Genomic DNA, 20,244 nt, shown 5'->3' on the forward strand with positions numbered 1-20,244 from the left:
ATCAATTTACCAATTTTATGTCATTTAATCATCATTTCGAGTCCCACAATAGTGTGAAGTGCCTTCGCCTTCACACGCAATTTCTCCAGAAATTGCCAATTCTAGTTAGTGTGAAGGCGAAGGCCTTCACACTATTGTTATTCTACTTTATTTTTCTTCTTATTAGTGTGAAGGCGAAGGCCTTCACACTATTGTTATTCTACTTTATTTTTCTTCTTATTAGTGTGAAGGCGAAGGCCTTCACACTATTGTTATTCTACTTTATTTTTCTTCTTCTTATTATTATCCTACTTTATTCCTCCCACTTTTTTGACACCTAACTACTCCCACATGCTTTAACCGATTCACTCCATTCCAACTTTCACACGTTCCAAAAATTCACGGCATGACTGCTAGTATTTTATTTGTTCATAACATTTACCGTTTTTGCATAATTAGCAAATTTGTGCCTTAAAATCCCCCATTCATTCTTAATGGCGCATTAGACACGAGCGACGTTCAGGAGTGAGTTCAAATTTTGACATCTGACAACTTTTTTCACGATTTCTTTCCTTAACTCGTTTATTTAACTCTTTTATTTTTTATTTATTTATTTTCCGTTCATTCATTTAGTTATTCATTTAATTTTAAGTTAAAAACATCATTTTACCGTTTTTATTTCTTGTTTAATATCATCATTCCACCGCAGCAACACTAAGTCGCTGTTTAGCTCAGTAAGAAGACAATGGTCCATTGAACACGAGCCACGTCCGCGAGCGAGTTCGAGTCCCGCTTGGCCATAATTTTTTTATTCATTAATTTTTCATTCATTCAATTTTAACACATTTTAATAATTATTTTCATCATTCATTTAGTTATTCATTTAATTTTAAGTTAAAAACATCATTTTACCGTTTTTACCGATTTCTTGTTTAATATCATCATTCCACCACAGCAACACTAAGCCGCTGTTTAGCTCAGTAAGAATACAATGGCGTTTGGAACACGAGCCACTTCCGCGAGGGAGTTCGATCCCGGTTGGCGATAATTTTTTTATTCATTAATTTTTCATTCATTCAATTTTAACACATTTTAATAATTATTTTCATCATCATTAATTTATTATTTTTATTTTATTTAATCATCATTAATTTACCATTTTTATTTCATTTAATCATCATTTCGAGTCCCACAATAGTGTGAAGTGCCTTCGCCTTCACACGCAATTTCTCCAGAAATTGCCAATTCTAGTTATTATTAAACAATTTATTCCTCCCACTTTTTTGACACCTAACTACTCCCACATGCTTTAACCGATTCACTCCATTCCAACTTTCACACGTTCCAAAAATTCACGGCATGACTGCTAGTATTTTATTTGTTCATAACATTTAACGTTTTTGCATAATTAGCAAATTTGTGCCTTAAAATCCCCCATTCATTCTTAATGGCACATTAGACACGAGCGACGTTCAGGAGTGAGTTCAAATTTTGACATCTGACAACTTTTTTCATGATTTCTTTCCTTAACTCGTTTATTTAACTCTTTTATTTTTTATTTATTTATTTTCCATTCATTCATTTAGTTATTCATTTAATTTTAAGTTAAAAACATCATTTTACCGTTTTAACGGCATTTACCGTTTTTATTTCTTGTTTAATATCACCATTCCACCGCAGCAACACTAAGCCGCTGTTTAGCTCAGTAAGAAGACAATGATCCTAAGAACACGAGCCACGTCCGCGAGCGAGTTCGAGTCCCGGTTGGGCATAATTTTTTTATTCATTAATTCTTCATTCATTCAATTTTAACACATTTTAACAATTATTTTCATCATTCATTTAGTTTTTCATTTAATTTTAAGTTAAAAACATCATTTTACCGTTTTAACGGCATGTACCATTTTTATTTCTCGTTTAATATCATCATTCCACCACAGCAACACTGAGCCGCTGTTTAGCTCAGTAAGAAGAGACTGGAATTTGAAGCACGAGCGCTGTTCCCGTGCGAGTTCGAATCCGGCTTGACCAATATTTTTTTTTCATTCATTCAATTTTAACACATCACTTTAATAATTATTTTCATCATCATCATTAATTTAACATTTTTATTTTATTTAATCATCAATTTACCAATTTTATGTCATTTAATCATCATTTCGAGTCCCACAATAGTGTGAAGTGCCTTCGCCTTCACACGCAATTTCTCCAGAAATTGCCAATTCTAGTTATTAGTGTGAAGGCGAAGGCCTTCACACTATTGTTATTCTACTTTATTTTTCTTCTTATTATTATCCTACTTTATTCCTCCCACTTTTTTGACACTTAACTACTCCCACATGCTTTAACCGATTCACTCCATTCCAACTTTCACACGTTCCAAAAATTCACGGCATGACTGCTAGTATTTCATTTGTTCATAACATTTACCGTTTTTGCATAATTAGCAAATTTGTGCCTTAAAATCCCCCATTCATTCTTAATGGCGCATTAGACACGAGCGACGTTCCTAGTTCGAATTTTGACATCTGACAACTTTTTTCATGATTTCTTTCCTTAACTCGTTTATTTAACTCTTTTATTTTTTATTTATTTATTTTCCATTCATTCATTTAGTTATTCATTTAATTTTAAGTTAAAAACATCATTTTACCGTTTTAACGGCATTCACCGTTTTTATTTCTCGTTTAATACCATCATTTCACCGCATTAACACCATGTCGCTGTTTAGCTCAGTAAGACTACAATGATGTTTGGAACACAAGTCACTTCCACGAGTGAGTTCGATCCCGGTTGGTGATAAATTTTTTTTCATTAATTTTTCATTCATTCAATTTTAACACATTTTAATAATTATTTTCATCATTCATTTAGTTATTCATTTAATTTTAAGTAAAAAACATCATTTTACCGTTTTAACGGCATGTACCATTTTTATTTCTCGTTTAATATCATCATTCCACCACGGCAACACTTAGCCGCTGTTTAGCTCAGTAAGAAGAGACTGCAATTTGGGGCACGAGCGCTGTTCCCGTGCGAGTTCGAATCCCGCTTGACCAATATTTTTTTTTTTTCATTCATTCAATTTTAACACATCACTTTAATAATTATTTTCATCATCATCATTAATTTACCGTTTTTATTTTATTTAATCATCATCAATTTACCATTTTTTTGTCATTTAATCATCATTTCGAGTCCCACAATAGTGTGAAGTGCCTTCGCCTTCACACGCAATTTCTCCAGAAATTGCCAATTCTAGTTATTAAACAATTTATTCCTCCCACTTTTTTGACACCTAACTACTCCCACATGCTTTAACCGATTCACCCCATTCCAACTTTCACACGTTCCAAAAATTCACGGCATGACTGCTAGTATTTCCTTTGTTCATAACATTTACCGTTTTTGCATAATTAGCAAATTTGTGCCTTAAAATCCCCCATTCATTCTTAATGGCGCATTAGACACGAGCAACGTTCAGGAGTGAGTTCAAATTTTGACATCTGACAACTTTTTTCATGATTTCTTTCCTTAACTCGTTTATTTAATTCTTTTATTTTTTATTTATTTATTTTCCATTCATTCATTTAGTTATTCATTTAATTTTAAGTTAAAAACATCATTTTACCGTTTTAACGGCATTTACCTTTTTTATTTCTTGTTTAATATCATCATTCCACCACAGCAACATTAAGCTGCTGTTTAGCTCAGTACGAAGAGACTGGAATTTGGAGCACGAGCGCCGTCCCGTGCGAGTTCGAATCCCGCTTGACCAATATTTTTTTTTCATTCATTCAATTTTAACACATCACTTTAATAATTATTTTCATCATCATCATTAATTTACCATTTATGTTTTATATTTATATTTACATTTATATTTATTTTATATTTATTTTTCATTCATTCATTAATTTATTCATCTAATTTTAATTCATAAACATCAGTTTACCAAAGGTCATTAGCTCAGTAAGAAGAAAACGGTGGTAGCAACAGTTACGACCTAGAGGAGTGAGTTCAAATCCTGCGTGGGCATTATTTTTTTATTCATTCCATTTTCATTCATTCAATTTTAACACATCACTTTAAGAATTATTTTATGAAACATCATCATAATTTAACATCTTTATTTCTCATTTAATAGCATCATTCCACTGCACAAACAGTAAGTCAGTGTTTAGCTCAGTGAGTAGAGAACATGGCACATTCAATTATTACAAATACACTTTATTCTTTATTCATTCATTTAATTTTAACACTTTTTCATCATTATATTTATTGTACTATTTTTATTTCATTAAAATCAATCAGTAGGTCACTGTTTAGCTTAGTAAGTAGAGCATCAGATTTCCGACCTCATCTTCGTGAGTTCGAGCTCTACCATTACGTTTTTTTTTTCATTTTACGTAAAACATTGTTTCCCAGTTTAGTTTTAGTTTTACCAATTTATTTTATTCAACATCATTTATCGTCATTAATTTACCGTTTTAATAGTTGAAAACTGTTTAGTTCAGTAGGTAGAGCATCAACCTTCTAACCTCATTGTTGTGCACTGGGCGACTTTCTCAACGTCCATTTTTATCATGTTTTTTTAATCTTACTAATTTTAACACATAATTTTACCAATTTTATTCAACATCATTCATAATAATTAATTTACCATTTAAATCGGCCGTCTTATTACACATTAGCGCGCTTCTACCATTTTTGCCTTCATTTAGCAAATTCCAGGAATTGAAAGCGTAAAGCATTGTTTAACTCAGTCGGTAGAGCGTCAGACTCTGATCTCATAGTCATGGGTTCGAGCCCCGCACAAGATATAACCTTCTAAACATCCACTTTCATCATGATTTTTGTCATCGATGACGCGGGCCTGTTTAGATTGCTCGCGGCTGACCAGACATAAGTATATGTGATGTCTTGGTGAGATATTAAGATAGACTCGCGAGCAATCCCCCGCTCGCCGCGACGGCATCTTTAGGTTTTGTGGCAGTGGAATAAAGCATTTATTTCCAACGGTACGCGAATGCATCATCTGTTATGCAGTTCAGTGCCGTCGATTACGCACCTGTTCAGATTGCCTGCGGCTGACCAGACGTAAGTAAATGTGGTGTCTCGGTGCAATATTAACAATTATAAATGTTCAATTTACACGACGCTAACCGTAATGTTATTATTGAAATTTCCAAACAGATGAGCAGTTTCGCGTTGCTGTTTTTGTGGTGTGATGTAGACTTTTCGCACCGTTTATACACTTGAGCTAGCAAACTTCGTTTGTGTGGATTAAGTAAAAAGTAGCTGTTGTACTGTTGTAAAAGTCAGGGATGATAATTATCCGCGGATTTCCATGTTTTTGTCCGTCGAAAGTATCATTTTCGTGGTTCGTGTAAATTTGTTGCAAAAATTATATTTTTTATACATGGGAGGAGCGGCCGGCCGGCAAATGTTAGCTTCGGCGACTCGCGAGCATTCCCCCCGCCGCGACGGCATCTTTAGGTTTTGTGTATTCTCTGTAAAGTTATGATCAGCTATGGAGGTAGCGGCGCTCGGAATATTAGAGGATCACATCGAAACAAAAAACACACAAAGCAAAGTAGATCAGTGTGTATCAAACTGAACTATAAATATGGTTTTCTTTATGCACGTTTTCTCAATGCACCTGTATACGTGGCTCTGAATAATTTCCCCTTCCAAGGTGTTCTATATAACAAGCTTTTGTGGATAACGCAATTCCAAAGGTGATTTTTTTTTTTCTTTGAAATTCAATTTTGCATGTGTGCAATATTTCGTTATATTGAAAAAAATTGTTCCATATTTTATAATCACAACTAAATAGGGTCGCTATGAAAAGGTTTGTTATCAAATGTGGAGGAAGATATTTTTCAATAAATATCGATGTCGGCCCTCGACCTCATCCAAGTTTCTAATTTTGGACCGCTGCGTGTTTGACTTTGACACCCCTGCCCTAGATTAAGTACAAAGTATTCATCGCAGTTGAATGTGCGCCTCTTATCCTGAAGCGCCTTATGGTGTGGAAAATACTGTAACTAGATTGCATTTTCACCCAGAACAATTATTCATTACCCAATGCCATTACCAGACGTGTCATACAATGTGTTTTCCAACATCAATTTCTCAATGCACCTGTATACGTGGCTCTGAATAATTTCCCCTTCCAAGCTGTTCTATATAACTAGCTTTTGTGGATAACGCAATTCCAAAATTCTGCACCACAAAGTCTGCATAAGATCGAGGGTTTGCTGTATTTGTTCTATTTCTCTGCACAGGTCTTTGAACTGCGGCTGATCTGTGGCTGATCCAGCTGACTTCCGGCTGATCCTGCTGACCTGTGGCTGATTCCCCCAATACCCTTTCTTGTCTCTGCTCTACCTATTGTTTCTGCCTTCCTTCTGTCTAAACCCATTTGTTCTGAAAAAGATTTGCTAACACCATGCCGAAAAAGGGCAGGAGATCACAGTCTGTAAAGTTGTGCTGGGAGCGACGTGCTAAAACACGTAGCTCCCAAGCACCTCTTCCACCTTCTGCTGATATCTCTGCCCAGCATGTGTGTGCTGTTGAAGCAACTGAAAGAGATACAAACGATTTGCAAATGGAGAAACATGATACAAATGATACGCAAATGAAAAGAGCTATTCCAAATGATATAGGACACTCTGAAAAGAAAATTCCTGCTGAAGTTTCCATTGCGGTAATGGTACCAGTGCAACACGATTTGGTAATGTATGTGATGGCAACTCACAGCCAAGCCCATCTGAGATATGGCCAATCCAGAAACAGTCAATGTGTGGCTAATTCTGTAACATTTCTGGCTTTCCTGCAGGATATAAATAACTTGACTACCTCTGACCTGGATGCTGTTCTCAGTGTGGGTAATGAACTGTATACATGTACTGTGGCTGCATTGAAAGCCCGAGGATGCTTTCTGAACAGTTTTTTGACGGTTGATGAACTTCCAGAGATTGTAAGTGGTTCCACACAACGGCATGTGTTAATAAGGAGTATGTCAATGTGTGGTTCTTTCACCACTTTCCATGGAGATGCGCTCTTTCTGAACCTTTGTGACAGACTTGAGTGCTTGACATCAGAGGTCAGTTGTGCTCTTCTGATTATGCAGTCGACGTGTATTGCTGTTTTCCGAGACCACCAAGGCAAGTACGGTTATTTTGATCCCCACTCTAGAGGACGAGATGGCCTCCCTGCTCCCAATGGCACAGCTGTCATGATGCTTTTCGTGCGTCTGAATGACCTTCGAAATAAATTGACAGAGCTCTACACAAGTTTGCAATGCTCCTGTAATTCTCAGTATGAGCTTGTACCGGTCCAGTTTGAACCTATTGATGTTCCTACAAATGACATTGAGATGGTGCCATGTACTTCATTGCAATCTAAGCTGGTAGATGTTGATGATGACGGTGTAAGCAAAGCAGTTTCCGAGACCTCATATTTGGAGATGAGTGATTCTTCAACAGCTGCCGGTGAACAACGTCACTGCCACGAGTTGATTGATGACAACGGCGAAGCGGTTTCTTGGACTACAGGTAAAATGCTCCAACGCTTGTCAAAAATTTCGAAATCAAGTAGGAGAAAATTTCTAAGACGAATGAAGGCACAGGAAAATTTGAAAGATAAATTGGAACAAAGACGTGTAAAACAAGAACTAAAGAGAAGAAACAAAAATCTGAGAAATAAGGAAAGGTACAGTAAAAATTTAGAGATTAGACAAAAGAAGAGGTGTTATGTTACAACGCGTTATCAGCAAGATGTACATTTTCGCACTAAACAAATGTCCTATTATACACAACGTAAGACTGATCATATCTTTAAGGAGAAAACTCGTTCCCGCTTCTTACTTCGTTATAAGACGGATGATTGTTTTCGAATGGGACGATGCACCTACAGAATGCAACGTTACAGTGACGACCCTGAGTTTAATGCAAGACAACGTTCCTACGTAACGCAACGTTACCGTGACGACCCTGAGTTTAATGCAAGACAACGTTCCTACGTAACTCAACGTTACCGTGACGACCCTGAGTTTAATGCAAGACAACGTTCCTACGTAACGCAACGTTACCGTGACGACCCTGACTTTAATGCAAGACAACGTTCCTACGTAACGCAACGTTACCGTGACGACCCGGAGTTTAATGCAAGAAAACGTTCCTACGTAACGCAACGTTACCGTGACGACCCTGAGTTTAATGCAAGAAAACGTTCCTACGTAACGCGACGTTACCGTGACGACCCTGAGTTTAATGCAAGACGGCGCGTTTATATTACACAGCGTTATTCAAGCAATCCTGAATTCAGAGCCAAACATCAGGAAATCATGAGGTCCATTATGAGAACGAAATCGGATTCATTGCGGAATAAAACAATGACCAGAGCAAGTATGCTTTTACAAAAATACAAAATCATAAACCGGCTATGTAGAGAGCGAAATGACTGCGCATTAATGAAAGCTGTCGACCTATTCAAAGACCAAATTAAGAATGGACCCACATTTGTTTGCACAGTTTGCCACAGAGCCCTATTTCCCAACCAGGTACAGTCTTGTCGGCGTCACCTTTATAAGAAGAACCGCGATGTTGTTGAGCGCTGTCTCACGGGACAATTTGTTCATATTTGCAATGACGAATGTCAGACGTCTTGTAGAGTGCCGGCTGAAAGAAAACTAGAGTGGGTATGTCACACCTGCCATACACATCTCAAAGATGGTAAAATGCCAGCTTTGGCTGTTTCAAACAATCTCACGCTAGCTGCTATTCCAACAGAATTGCGTGGATTGAACATATTAGAGAGACACCTCATTTCCAAATGCATAGCGTTTGCCAAAATTGTCCCACTTCCCAAAGGTCAACAACGAGGCATTCGCGGAAATGTTGTGTGCGTGCCATCGGAAGTACAGGAGACGGTCAATGTCTTGCCAAGGATAAGAAGTAAGTCGCAGATGTTGAGAGTGAAACTGAAGAGACGACTTTGCTACAAAGGCCATCAGTTTTTTCAAACTGTCACTTGGTCCAAGCTAATGAGCGCTCTGATAAAACTGAAGCAAATTCATCCACAATACAGAAGCCTAACTATCCGCGACGATCCGGACCTTTGCGACCCAACCCTCGCTGATGATGATGATGGCAGCTCAGGTGAAGCGGAAATGAGCGACAGTGAGTACAATGAGGAAGCTCTGGAGGAGATATACAGATTTGAGAGTGATGCTCTGCGTGGAATGAACGGTGAGTCACAAAATGTCAACAGGGGTAACAATCGGCAACGAGAAAATGTAGAAGATGGTGATCAACCTAACGGTGGAGTTGTACTTGAATCATGTCTCCAACCAAGTGACGTGTCAGAGGAAATTATGAGTTTTACCGAGGGCATTTACTCTGTTGCTCCTGCAGAAAGAAATAACCCAGTAAGCTTTTTCAAGACTCCCAAACTTGAGGCCATGGCTTTTCCGGTGCAGTTCCCGACAGGGCAAAACACGCTCGATGGAGAGAGACCGATAAAACTCACACCGAGCAAGTATTTCAAAACCCGACTGTGTTGTGTGGACGACCGTTTTGCCAGGGATCCGACCTACTTGTTCTTTGCTCAGTTTGTGACCGAAATCTACCAGGCGATGTCGAGCATGACAATACAGCTACGCAAAGGTAAACCGTTTACCCGAGATGGTCGAAGAATTACCAACGCGATGCTTCAGGACAAACCACAAGTTGAAAAGTTGGTGCGCAGCAAACACGCCGTCCGCTTCATGATGCCACTGAGAGGCACGCCAGCCTATTGGGAGAGAACCACCAAAGACCTTTTTGCGATGATCCGACAGCTGGGCACACCCACGTTCTTTTGCACATTTTCTGCTGCCGAAATGCGATGGGAAGAGGTCATCGTCGCCATTAAAGCGCAACGAGGTGAGGTAGTGAATTTTGCTGAACTGGACTGGGCCACCAAGTGTGAAATTCTAAGGGGCAATCCGGTGACGACGATGCGCATGTTTGACAAACGTGTGGAAGCTCTGTTCAGAGATTTGATCCTCTCTCCGGCACAACCGATTGGCGAAGTGGTAGACTACTTTTACCGATTAGAATTTCAGCACAGAGGAAGTCCTCACATTCATTGCCTCATATGGGTTCGAGGTGCTCCTGTATTTGAGGAATCTTCAGACAAAGCCATCTGTGATTTTGTATCCCGCTACATCTCGGCTGAGCTTCCGGACCCGCTGAAAGAACCCGAACTGTACAAAAAAGTCACAGAAGTCCAGATGCACAGCAAAAGTCACTCCAAAACGTGTGTCAAACACCCGGGTGCGAATTGCCGCTTTGGATTCCCCAAACAACCGTGCCATGAAACGACGATCGTCAGACCTGCCCCCGTCGACGATGACGATCGAGATCGACGCGGGGAGGGTCGGTCGGCGGCCAATGCTAAGCTTGTTTCCGTGCTAAATCTGCTGAATCAACCTGAAACTTCATCCCTGACTTTGCCTCAGCTACTGGCTAAATGCGAGCTCACCGGCGACGACTACATGAGCTGTTTGAAAGCGACGGCCTCGTCGAATTCTGTCGTGCTGAAGCGTGAACCGAAAGACTGCTGGGTCAACTACTACAACCGCCATTTGCTTCTTGCCTGGGATGGAAATCTGGACATCCAATACATCCTGAATGCCTATTCTTGCATCGCATACATCTGCAGCTACATCAGCAAAGCTGAACACGGTTTGAGCCAATACCTGAAATCGGTGATTGAAAACTCCCGCAGCGAAAATGTCAACGAGAGCGATGAAATGAAGCAAATTATGCAAGCGTACTCCAAAAAAAGAGAAGTGAGCGCCCAGGAATGTGTCGCACGCGCATGCGGCTTGCATATGAAACAGTCCTCTCGCAGTGTGATATTTGTACAAACCAGTGACAATGCGCTGAAAATGAGTTATCCTATCTCAGTGCTTGAGGGCAAAACCCAGGACTCTCACGAAGTGTGGATGACTGCCCTGCCGGACAAATATAAATGCAGACCTCAAACGGAGGAATTTGAAGTAATGTGCTTGGCTGATTTTGCATCAACGTGCAGAATTGTTTATGGCAAACAAGTCAAAGGTAAGAACGTTTTGCGTCTGCTGAACGACATGGGATTTGTACAGAAAAGAACAAGAAAATCTGCGGTCATCAAATACTGTAAATTTTCAGAACAAAAGCATCCCGAGGAATATCACTGCACCTTGCTCAAGCTGTACCTGCCTCATCGTGCTGATTGCCAGTTAAAATCTGAACGCTTTCCCACATCTCAGTTGTTCCACGAGCACGCCTGCGTACAGTTACCGTATGCCGACCGTGTGGAGCGCGTGTGCGAAATCGTCAAAAGGAACAGAAAACGATACGAGAAACACAGCGGAGACATCGACGAAGCCATCAGGGAGATGGAGGAAAGTGGGCTCAACGTAAACGAATGGTGCCACCTGGCTCCCGAGAGTGAGCTGCAAAGACTCGAATGCATCGAGGAAATCGACGCGAGAGACGACCCGAATGAGAACGTGGAGGAAAATGTCCCCGACTATAACGTGAGGTCGGCGACAACGGAAATGTCCATCGTGGCTGAACCCGCTGCCATCGATCCCACGGTGTTACGCGGTATGTATCGAAACCTGAACCGAAAGCAAGCGTCAGTCTTCTACAAGGTCCGCGATTGGTGCGTAAAACGTCTGTGTAGCTCAAAGCCGATTGAGCAGTTTTTCTACTACGTCAACGGTGGCGCCGGGACCGGCAAATCACATTTGATCAAATGTATCCATGCGGAGGCCACGAAACTACTGCTCAGACTACCACGACTGGCTGAGGAAGCAGACGTTTCCAAACAGACTGTTGTTCTCGCAGCCTTCACCGGTACGGCGGCGTTCAACATTTCAGGGACAACTTTGCATTCTCTCCTCAAACTGCCGAGAAGTCTCAAACCTCCGTATCAAGGCCTGGGCAACAAACTGGACGAAGTCAGAGCGGAGCTCTCGATCGCTGAAATACTAATTATCGACGAGATTTCCATGGTGTCAAAAGACCTCTTTGCCTACGTCGATACCAGATTGAAACAAATCAAAGGAGCCAATTTACCTTTTGGCGGCATGTCTGTTCTTGCTGTTGGAGATTTTTTTCAGCTCCCTCCCGTGAGACAATCCAAACCTTTGTGCGTGTACGATCCCACTCGGCTGGACCACTGGCGCGGCAACTTCAAAAAGATCACGCTCACGGACGTCATGAGGCAGAAAGACGACGTAGCCTTTGCTGAGCTGCTGAACCGACTCCGCGTCAAAGACAAGTCTGACCGACTGTCGGAACCGGACGCAGCTCTGCTTGCTACGAGGTACGCTTCTCCGGTAATGTGTCCAAAGAATATTCTGCATATTTTTGCCACCAATAAACAGGTAGATGGTCATAATTCCGCGATGCTGAATCTGCTTCATAAGGACATTGTACAAATCGACGCGGATGACTACAAGAAAGACAAAAAAACTGGCAGAATGGCAAGGCAAGCGACCCCTGTCCAAGGACCTAAGAACGGGTTGCCCGACTCGATCAAAGTTGCAGTCGGCGCTCGCGTTATGGTCACACGCAATATTGACGTCGGAGCAGGTCTGTGCAATGGGACGTTTGCAAAAGTTGTGCAATTGGTGAACTACCCGAATGAAGCGCGTGTACAGAAAGTCGGGTTGGAACTAGACTGCGTGACTAAGACGGCGAGTGCTGCGAATTCTGTGTTCATTGACAGACAGGAGGAGAGGATGCAGAATTCTGGAGTGGTGCGCCGGCAGTTTCCCATCAAGCTTGCTTTTGCCTGCACGATCCATAAGGTACAAGGCATGACGACGTCAGAGGCTGCGGTTTCGCTGAAAGGCGTTTTCGAACACGGCATGGGCTACGTAGCTCTGAGTAGAGTGACTTCGCTCAGTGGTCTGCATATTCTGCATATGGATGAGCAAAGAATTCATGCAAATCCAGAAATCACTGCTGCTCTCGCTGAGATGACAGAGGATTCTTTGGACAGCGTAATGCCTCTGTTTCACGTGATGCCGAGGGTAGATAGAGCAAACGACCTGGTCGTCGTCCATCATAACACCGAAGGGCTGTCTTGTCACGTGCGGGATATCGCGTGTCACCACGAACTGCGTTTTGCTGATGTTTTGTGCTTCACAGAAACACACCTCCGAGAATCTGCGGCTGCCTGCTTGGAAGGCTATACCATGTTTCACAGGAACCGAAGTGATTCTTACACAACCTGTCCCGACTTGGTGACAAAACGTGGCGGTGGCGTAGGTATTTGTGTCAAAAGTCACATCGCAGCCCAGGAAAAGAAATACGTACAGGGTGTGACCGATATTGAATTTGTTGCGGTGAAACTTGAAGCTCCCATCAATTTGTTAATCGCTGCCGTTTACAGGCCTCCAGGCCACAGTCTGCGGACCTTTCTGCCAAGCTTGGAAAATCTCTTACGGTATCTTGAAGTCATGGACCATCATCAGATCTTGGTATGTGGCGATTTTAACGAAGATACGCTCTCTGCCTCGTACAAGCCCGTTCTTGAATTGTTTCGCTCAAAGGGTTACACGCAGCTCATAACCACTGCTACCACTGACAAAAACACATTGATTGACCTCATTTTTGTCTCTCGACCTCAGCGTGTTCTTTATTCAGGTGTCCTGCAAACATACTACAGCTATCACAATCCTGTTTTCTGTGTTTTGAATAGTCAAAGGTAAGTCAAATCTAAATTGTGTATTTCAGCATTTGGAAAAATAACATGGACGGAAATCAGACGGCGTAAGTGGTGGTGTGTCGTGGGTGATTTGTTGAATTGAGATGAGATGGTATCAGAGGCGTAGGTGGCTCAGAAAGGCAAATGTAATGTTGGCATTAGGCAGAAACCTCACCATTATAAAAAAAAATAATACTACAGACCAATGTGAATAGCCATATACATTATATTTTCCGCTGATAGTATAAATGACGGCTCATATATCACGCTGATATTTTAAATGGCTGATCTCATTTCTGTAGATGTAAATCAAGTTGAGTTAAGGGAAGGCACTCAACCAGCTCAGTGGCCTTGTGGTACGAGTGTTCGCCCTGAGACTGGGAGGTCGTGGCTTTGATCCATCGGCCGAGTCACACCAAAGATTACGTAAAAATTGGAACCCGATTCCTCCCTGCTTGACACTCGGCGTTCGAGGGTTGGGTTGGGGATGCCGCACCCTCTTGGGCCGCCCCGCATGTGGCAGTATCCGCACCTGCTGGGCAAACAATCTTCTGAAGGCAAGAGGGTGGCGAGGGGATGGCGCGGCCGCTTGACACCTAAAACAATCTTTAACTGCCGGTCTACTCGTCTTTCGGATCGACGGGAGATTTCGTCCAATTGTCCATCTAAGGGAAGGCTTTTAAAATTTAAAAAAGCCTTCCCTTAACTCAACTTGATTTAAATATTACACTTTTAAAAATGTTAACTATTTAAATATTTAACTTTGAAACTTTTGAACTTTTAACATGATTCAATTTTCTAAATGAACGCATAGATGAGTTAAGGGGTGACTTTTTAACTTTTTACATTTTTTTTCATTCTAATTCTACAATCAGATTTTAAAGATGACTTCAGAGAAGGACTTTAAAACCTTTTAACTTTTAAAATGTTTCTAAATTTTCTAAATTAACCATCGATTTTAAAGATGACTTAAGGGAAAGCCTTTTAAACGTTTCTTTTTTTTTATCATAAATTTTTTTATTTTTATTTTCAATTTTTTTTTTAATGTCATAATCACGAGGCGAGAACAGAAAACAGACGAGGTAAGTTGCTCGTCGATGATTTTTTTTCCATTTCTTTCTAAAGACACTAAATGCTTGTATTTCACTCTTCTGTATTTAAACAGTTTCTTTTATCTGGCGAAAGCAGTTCATCTCACAACGGAGGTCAGAGGTAACCGTGACATATTGCCTTGTTGTAACATTTTGTAATTCACAGCCAAGCTTGTGTATACCCTCTGCAGAAACCTACATTTTTACTTGGATTGTCCTTTATTTTTTCTTCACAAAGACCTTGAGCATGCAAAAACTTTCATCACGGACCAATGACTCCTACACCAGGGAGGCAAGAAGCACAACTAATTCTTCTGTGAGTAGCCTACAAATCTATTATTGACTATTGTCACGAAACACTCCCTTTAATTTTACATGTGTTTTTCAACTGGTATCCTCAACCGACTCAATGTTTGTTGTTTTAGTTTTTCCGTGTTTCCCGCGGCTCCACGTCCTCCGTTTGTCAAGACGGGAGTTTGGCCCCTTTGGTACTCTACCTTGATGGGATTTGGCCTGTCTTGCCAGACAAATGACTGAAGAAGAAGATGCAGGTTTGTTAATGCGCTCATGTCATTCACTCTTTAGTACATATGCTTGAAGTACTGTAATGGGATTTTCAAAAATGAATTGATAATGATATTATATTGTAGCACAGCGACAGCCAAGTTTTTGAAAAACACTCGTACGATGGAGGCCGGCATCATGGAACATAAACTCCCAAACCGGCATGGCGAACGGGACTTTTGCCGATTCTTCCGTGGAACAATCGAGGGCACCGCCGGCGGCTCCTCGCTTTTCAGCATGAGGGAACTGCAGCGGAATACCCTCCTAGAGGACACTGCCAGGACAATCGAAGGCACATCTGACAGCTCTTCGCTTTGGCCTGGACATCCACTTTTTCATTTCCATATTATGGAAATATTGGTCATACCAAAGACTAAAAATGGAACCCATTGCCTCCCTGCTTGGCACTCAGCATTAAGGTTTGGAATTGGGGGGGTTAGATCACCAAATGATTCCCGAGCGCGGCATCGCTGCTGCTCACTGTTCCCCTCTCCCCCAGGGGATGGATCAAAATCACATGGGGATGCAGAGGACAAATTTCACCTCACCCAGATGTGTGTGACGATGATCATTGGGACTTTTTTTTTTTTTTTTTAACTTTATTCAGCTGAAAAAAATAAATCATTCTGCTTTTTCATCTCCGAGGTTTTTTTGGTCCTAAAATCACCAACTTGGTTTGGTTTCCATGTTTTGTGTTTCCGCTATTTAAATGTGAATTTGAACACATTTAAATCAAGTCCCATTTATTCATTTTATTCTTGTTGATATTATTTACATTTGTTATCTATTGAATCAGTAAAACATTTTACGTCTTTTGACGTGAGCGAGGGTTTTGCACGAGGAAAATTGGCTGTCCGTGTGTCCGCAGTGGGACAAAACGGCCGTATGCATGTGCTTGCAATTGGAGTTAACGACACTCTACCACTAGGCCACTGAACTGGAACTTTTGTATTGTTTTCAGTTCATATAAACTTTTAGCTTGTATATTTTTTTCTTATTATTATTTTAGCAGATGCACTAATTGTTTGGCAATTTTTTATTTTGTTGTACATGTGACAATGACAACGATCTATCTATTTATCTATCTGTGTAACTAATAAAGTTGTGATCCTATGCCCAAACAGCTTTTTTTTTTTTTTTTCGACTCCACCGCGCATAAAAGCGGGTGGAGACTCCAAGGTGCCCTTATCACAGCAAACCTGAAGACAGAGGTGAGTGGTTTCACAGGTAGCTCTCCTCCAATTTAAAATTTGATTTTTGATAAACACTGAGGCATGTGCCAAATTCATTTTTTAATTATTTTAGCCTGGACTGATGTCATGTTGTGCAAAATTCCAAACCAGGTGGAAGTTAAGTGTTCTAAAATCCTCTCTTTTCATTTACTATACTTGGAACCGATATTGTCCTGTTGTCAAAATGCAACTTTTCTGAGGTAAATTCTGATGAATTTGGTATGAATTTACTCCATCTGATGGATGAAAGTGAAAATAAGTCGTGAAACAAACATAGGTGGCACTTCTAAATCTGCTATATTGTTTTACCTGTGAAAATTAATGCTGTATCATTAAAAAGGCTGTTCAAAGTCTGTGAGCAAGGGTTTTGCACGAGGTAAATTGGCTGTCCATGTGTCCGCAGTGGGACAAAATGGCCGTATGCATGTGCTTGCAATTGGAGTTAACGAGGAATGACATTGCTGGTTTAAAGTTAAAGTCCATACACAGACAAACAAAGGATAATTAATACAATCACATGCTACGAAAAAAAGCAACAGTTAATGTTGCTTTGTCTGCTTTCGGTCATCGCTTTTACAATTGGATCGAGTGAAGGCCAAATGATTCAACTTGTCCCCGAATGCAACAGTGGGATGTGATATGCCAAATTGCCAACTACTTTGCACAATTTTAGACATTCACTTCACATACTTGGAATCACATGCTCATAAATATAAAAAGTTTGGATCTTAATTGTCACTTTCTCTTTCAGAATGAACAAAAAAATAATAAATGCCAAAGTGGTGGGCGTCAGAAGGGACACCTGGGCCAGAGGCTGGAAGCCAGACGGTGTGTCCGGCTTCCGGATGGACGGAAGTTACGAAAATGTGACTGTTGCCCTCTGTGACGGTACCAGTCCAATGAAGGTGACTCTCTTTAGTCACCTGGCTGGTATGGTCACAGAGGGCAACAGTTATGTTTTCGCACATTTTGCGAAGGACGCGGCAAACACCAATGTGCTCCACTGTAAATCGGCCAGCAAGGTCTATATGGGGGCGGAGGTGGAGTGCACAGATGCCTTGAAGGCTGAGGCGCTCGCCTTAATTTTCCCCCCCTCGTCCCCGATGTCTCTCTGTGAGGTGATTAAAAACCCTCCTGAGGGACTGATCAACATTGAGGGCCGTGTTGAAAGTGTAAGTTTACTCAACACACAAATGTATGTTTAAATATATATTTAAAAAAGTGTTCCCTTGCTTAAACACTGTCTGTTTGTTCCAAATTAGAAACAGCAGAGCAGATTGGTCTCTGTGCGCGGGGCTCGGTTGGTGCCATTGAGCATCATTTTCGTGAAACAAGTAATTGATTTGTCGACTTTACTGTTATTGTACTTCACACATGCGCGTACTGAAGTAATATTTGGTTTCAAACTATTGCAGGAAGAAGCTGTGGTGAGAGTGGCGGTGTGGAGGGAGGCAAACGTGACCCCAATCAAGGTCGGGGCACTTTATTCATTTTCACACCTAAATGCTGTGACAAATGAATTTGGACTGTCCCTCAACACGACCCAACATTCAAAGATATCTGTGAGTAGAAAAAGGCTGTGAAAAGGAATTTAATAAGTTTAGGTTGTTTTGAATGAACGAGTATAATATCACGAATGCCGGCTTTCCGTACAATCTCGTTCACATTTTACAACTTTACGAGAAAGGCTGTTGAATTGTGACCAGCGTGTCTGCGAACAACCCCCCCCCCCCCCCAGGTGGGGACAAAACGGTACAGATAATGGAAGGACTTCATGGACACCCTGTGAATTAGTAATTGCATGTGATGTGACAGTGATGAATTCACCTTTAACTTTATTGACTTGTGACCTTTTGAGGTATATAATTCTTCAGTTTTCACCTGAGCAAACCTAATTGTGTTTTTCTTCACTAGCTCTACGAGTCAACTGTCCAGTTCATTGCGATTGGAGTAATGATGGGAGAGGAGGAGATCAAGTTGGTGGATGGGGAGGGGGTAGAAATTAGTATTGGCGTGAATGTTTGGCGCCAGGCTTTCCCCCACATCCCAAAAATACCCCAAGAAGGACTCTCCCTTAAACTGGTGTACTCAGAGGGAGAAGTTTCTGAAATATATCAATAAACATTCTATTTTGCCCATGCTGTCCATTTGCCTACATTAATTTCTGCCAAAGTTTGGGGTTGGATGGGGTGCAGTTGCACTATTCATTGGGAAGAGTTTAAATTTTCTGATTGAAAGTACAGCTCTTAGTGCCACTTAAATATTTGATTGCAATATTTTGTCAGATGCGGTGAAATCTGCTACAGTTTGGGGTTGGATGGAATGTAGTTGTGCCTTTCATTGAGAAGCGTTTTAATTTTCAGTTTGAAAGCATATCTGCGCACAACTGAAAAGTTCATGTAATGCTTGCTGCCATTTTTCTAATTCATAACATTTACTGTTTAGCTCAGTTAGTAGAGAATGAAATATTCAACATGTGCCATGATCCTGAGTGAGTTCGAATCAGATGTCTGACAACTTTTATCATGACTTCTTTCCTTAACATTAATTTTTTTATTCATTCATTTAATTTTAATTTAAAATTTAACATTTTTATTTCTTGTTTAATACCATCATTCCACCGCAGCAACACTGAGTCACCGTTTAGCTCAGTTAGAAGGGAATGGCCCATTCAACACGCTCCACGTTCCCGAGTGGGTTCGAATCTGATAGCCGCTGTTGCTTTTTATTCATTTATTCAATCATTTTCATTCATTGAATTTTAGTTTAAAAACATCATTTTAATGTCATTTCTTGTTTAATAGTATGATTCCACCATGATCTACCGCTTTCATAGTTGTCTCTGTTTAGCTCAGTAAGAAGAGAATGGGGCCGCACATACGAGCGCTGTTCCCGTGTGAGTTCGAATCCTGCTTGGCCAATAATTTTTTTTCATTCATTCAATTTTAACACATCACTTTAATAATTATTTTCATCATCATTAATTTCCCATTTTTATTTTATTTAATCATCAATTTACCATTTTTATGTCATTTAATCATCATTTCGAGTCCCACAATAGTGTGAAGTGCCTTCGCCTTCACACGCAATTTCTCCAGAAATTGCCAATTCTAGTTATTATTAAACAATTTATTCCTCCCACTTTTTTGACACCTAACTACTCCCACATGCTTTAACCGATTCACTCCATTCCAACTTTCACACGTTCCAAAAATTCACGGCATGACTGCTAGTATTTTATTTGTTCATAACATTTACCGTTTTTGCATAATTAGCAAATTTGTGCCTTAAAATCCCCCATTCATTCTTAATGGCACATTAGACACGAGCGACGTTCAGGAGTGAGTTCAAATTTTGACATCTGACAACTTTTTTCATGATTTCTTTCCTTAACTCGTTTATTTAACTCTTTTATTTTTTATTTATTTATTTTCCATTCATTCATTTAGTTATTCATTTAATTTTAAGTTAAAAACATCATTTTACCGTTTTAACGGCATTTACCGTTTTTATTTCTTGTTTAATATCACCATTCCACCGCAGCAACACTAAGCCGCTGTTTAGCTCAGTAAGAAGACAATGATCCTAAGAACACGAGCCACGTCCGCGAGCGAGTTCGA

The 20,244-nt window shown here is 40.5% G+C and overlaps 1 protein-coding gene across 18 annotated transcripts; it reads left to right on the top strand.

Annotated features, from left to right (window-relative positions):
- The first annotated feature begins 3,603 nt into the window (after positions 1-3,603).
- LOC147047722 (uncharacterized) lies at positions 3,604-18,734 on the top strand. Of its 18 annotated transcripts, XR_015067919.1 has the most exons (7): positions 13,744-14,949; positions 15,020-15,144; positions 15,254-15,379; positions 15,479-17,796; positions 17,887-17,958; positions 18,040-18,186; positions 18,539-18,734. XR_015067919.1 is itself a non-coding variant. In XM_085927540.1 (5 exons), exons 1-3 carry the CDS (start codon positions 6,434-6,436, stop codon positions 13,729-13,731), a joined length of 6,321 nt encoding a protein of 2,106 aa, XP_085783666.1. In that variant the 5' UTR covers positions 3,604-6,433; the 3' UTR covers positions 13,732-13,737; positions 14,798-14,819; positions 14,903-14,917. The 18 variants fall into 18 exon arrangements, 9 of the variants coding, with proteins under 9 accessions (XP_085783666.1, XP_085783664.1, XP_085783661.1 ...); XR_015067917.1 differs by lacking the exons at positions 15,020-15,144; positions 15,254-15,379; positions 15,479-17,796; ... (1 more) ...; positions 18,040-18,186; positions 18,539-18,734 and adding exons at positions 3,604-12,348; positions 12,452-12,617; positions 12,754-12,835; positions 13,677-13,737 and having other exon boundaries at positions 14,798-14,819; positions 14,903-14,917; XR_015067918.1 differs by lacking the exon at positions 18,539-18,734 and having other exon boundaries at positions 15,067-15,144; positions 18,040-18,354.
- Positions 18,735-20,244: the final 1,510 nt, after the last annotated feature.

The sequence above is a fragment of the Syngnathus leptorhynchus genome, chromosome 13, assembly GCF_054491065.1.
Source record: "Syngnathus leptorhynchus isolate UIUO chromosome 13, UIUO_Slep, whole genome shotgun sequence".
Classification (NCBI taxonomy): domain Eukaryota; kingdom Metazoa; phylum Chordata; class Actinopteri; order Syngnathiformes; family Syngnathidae; genus Syngnathus; species Syngnathus leptorhynchus.

Coding starts and splice junctions, on each gene's coding strand:
- LOC147047722 (XM_085927534.1), top strand. CDS start 6,434: ATGCCGAAAAAGGGCAGGAGATCACAGTCTGTAAAGTTGTGCTGGGAG. Junction 13,511..13,676: donor TGGACCATCATCAGATCTTG/GTATGTGGCGAT, acceptor TTCTTTATTCAG/GTGTCCTGCAAACATACTAC.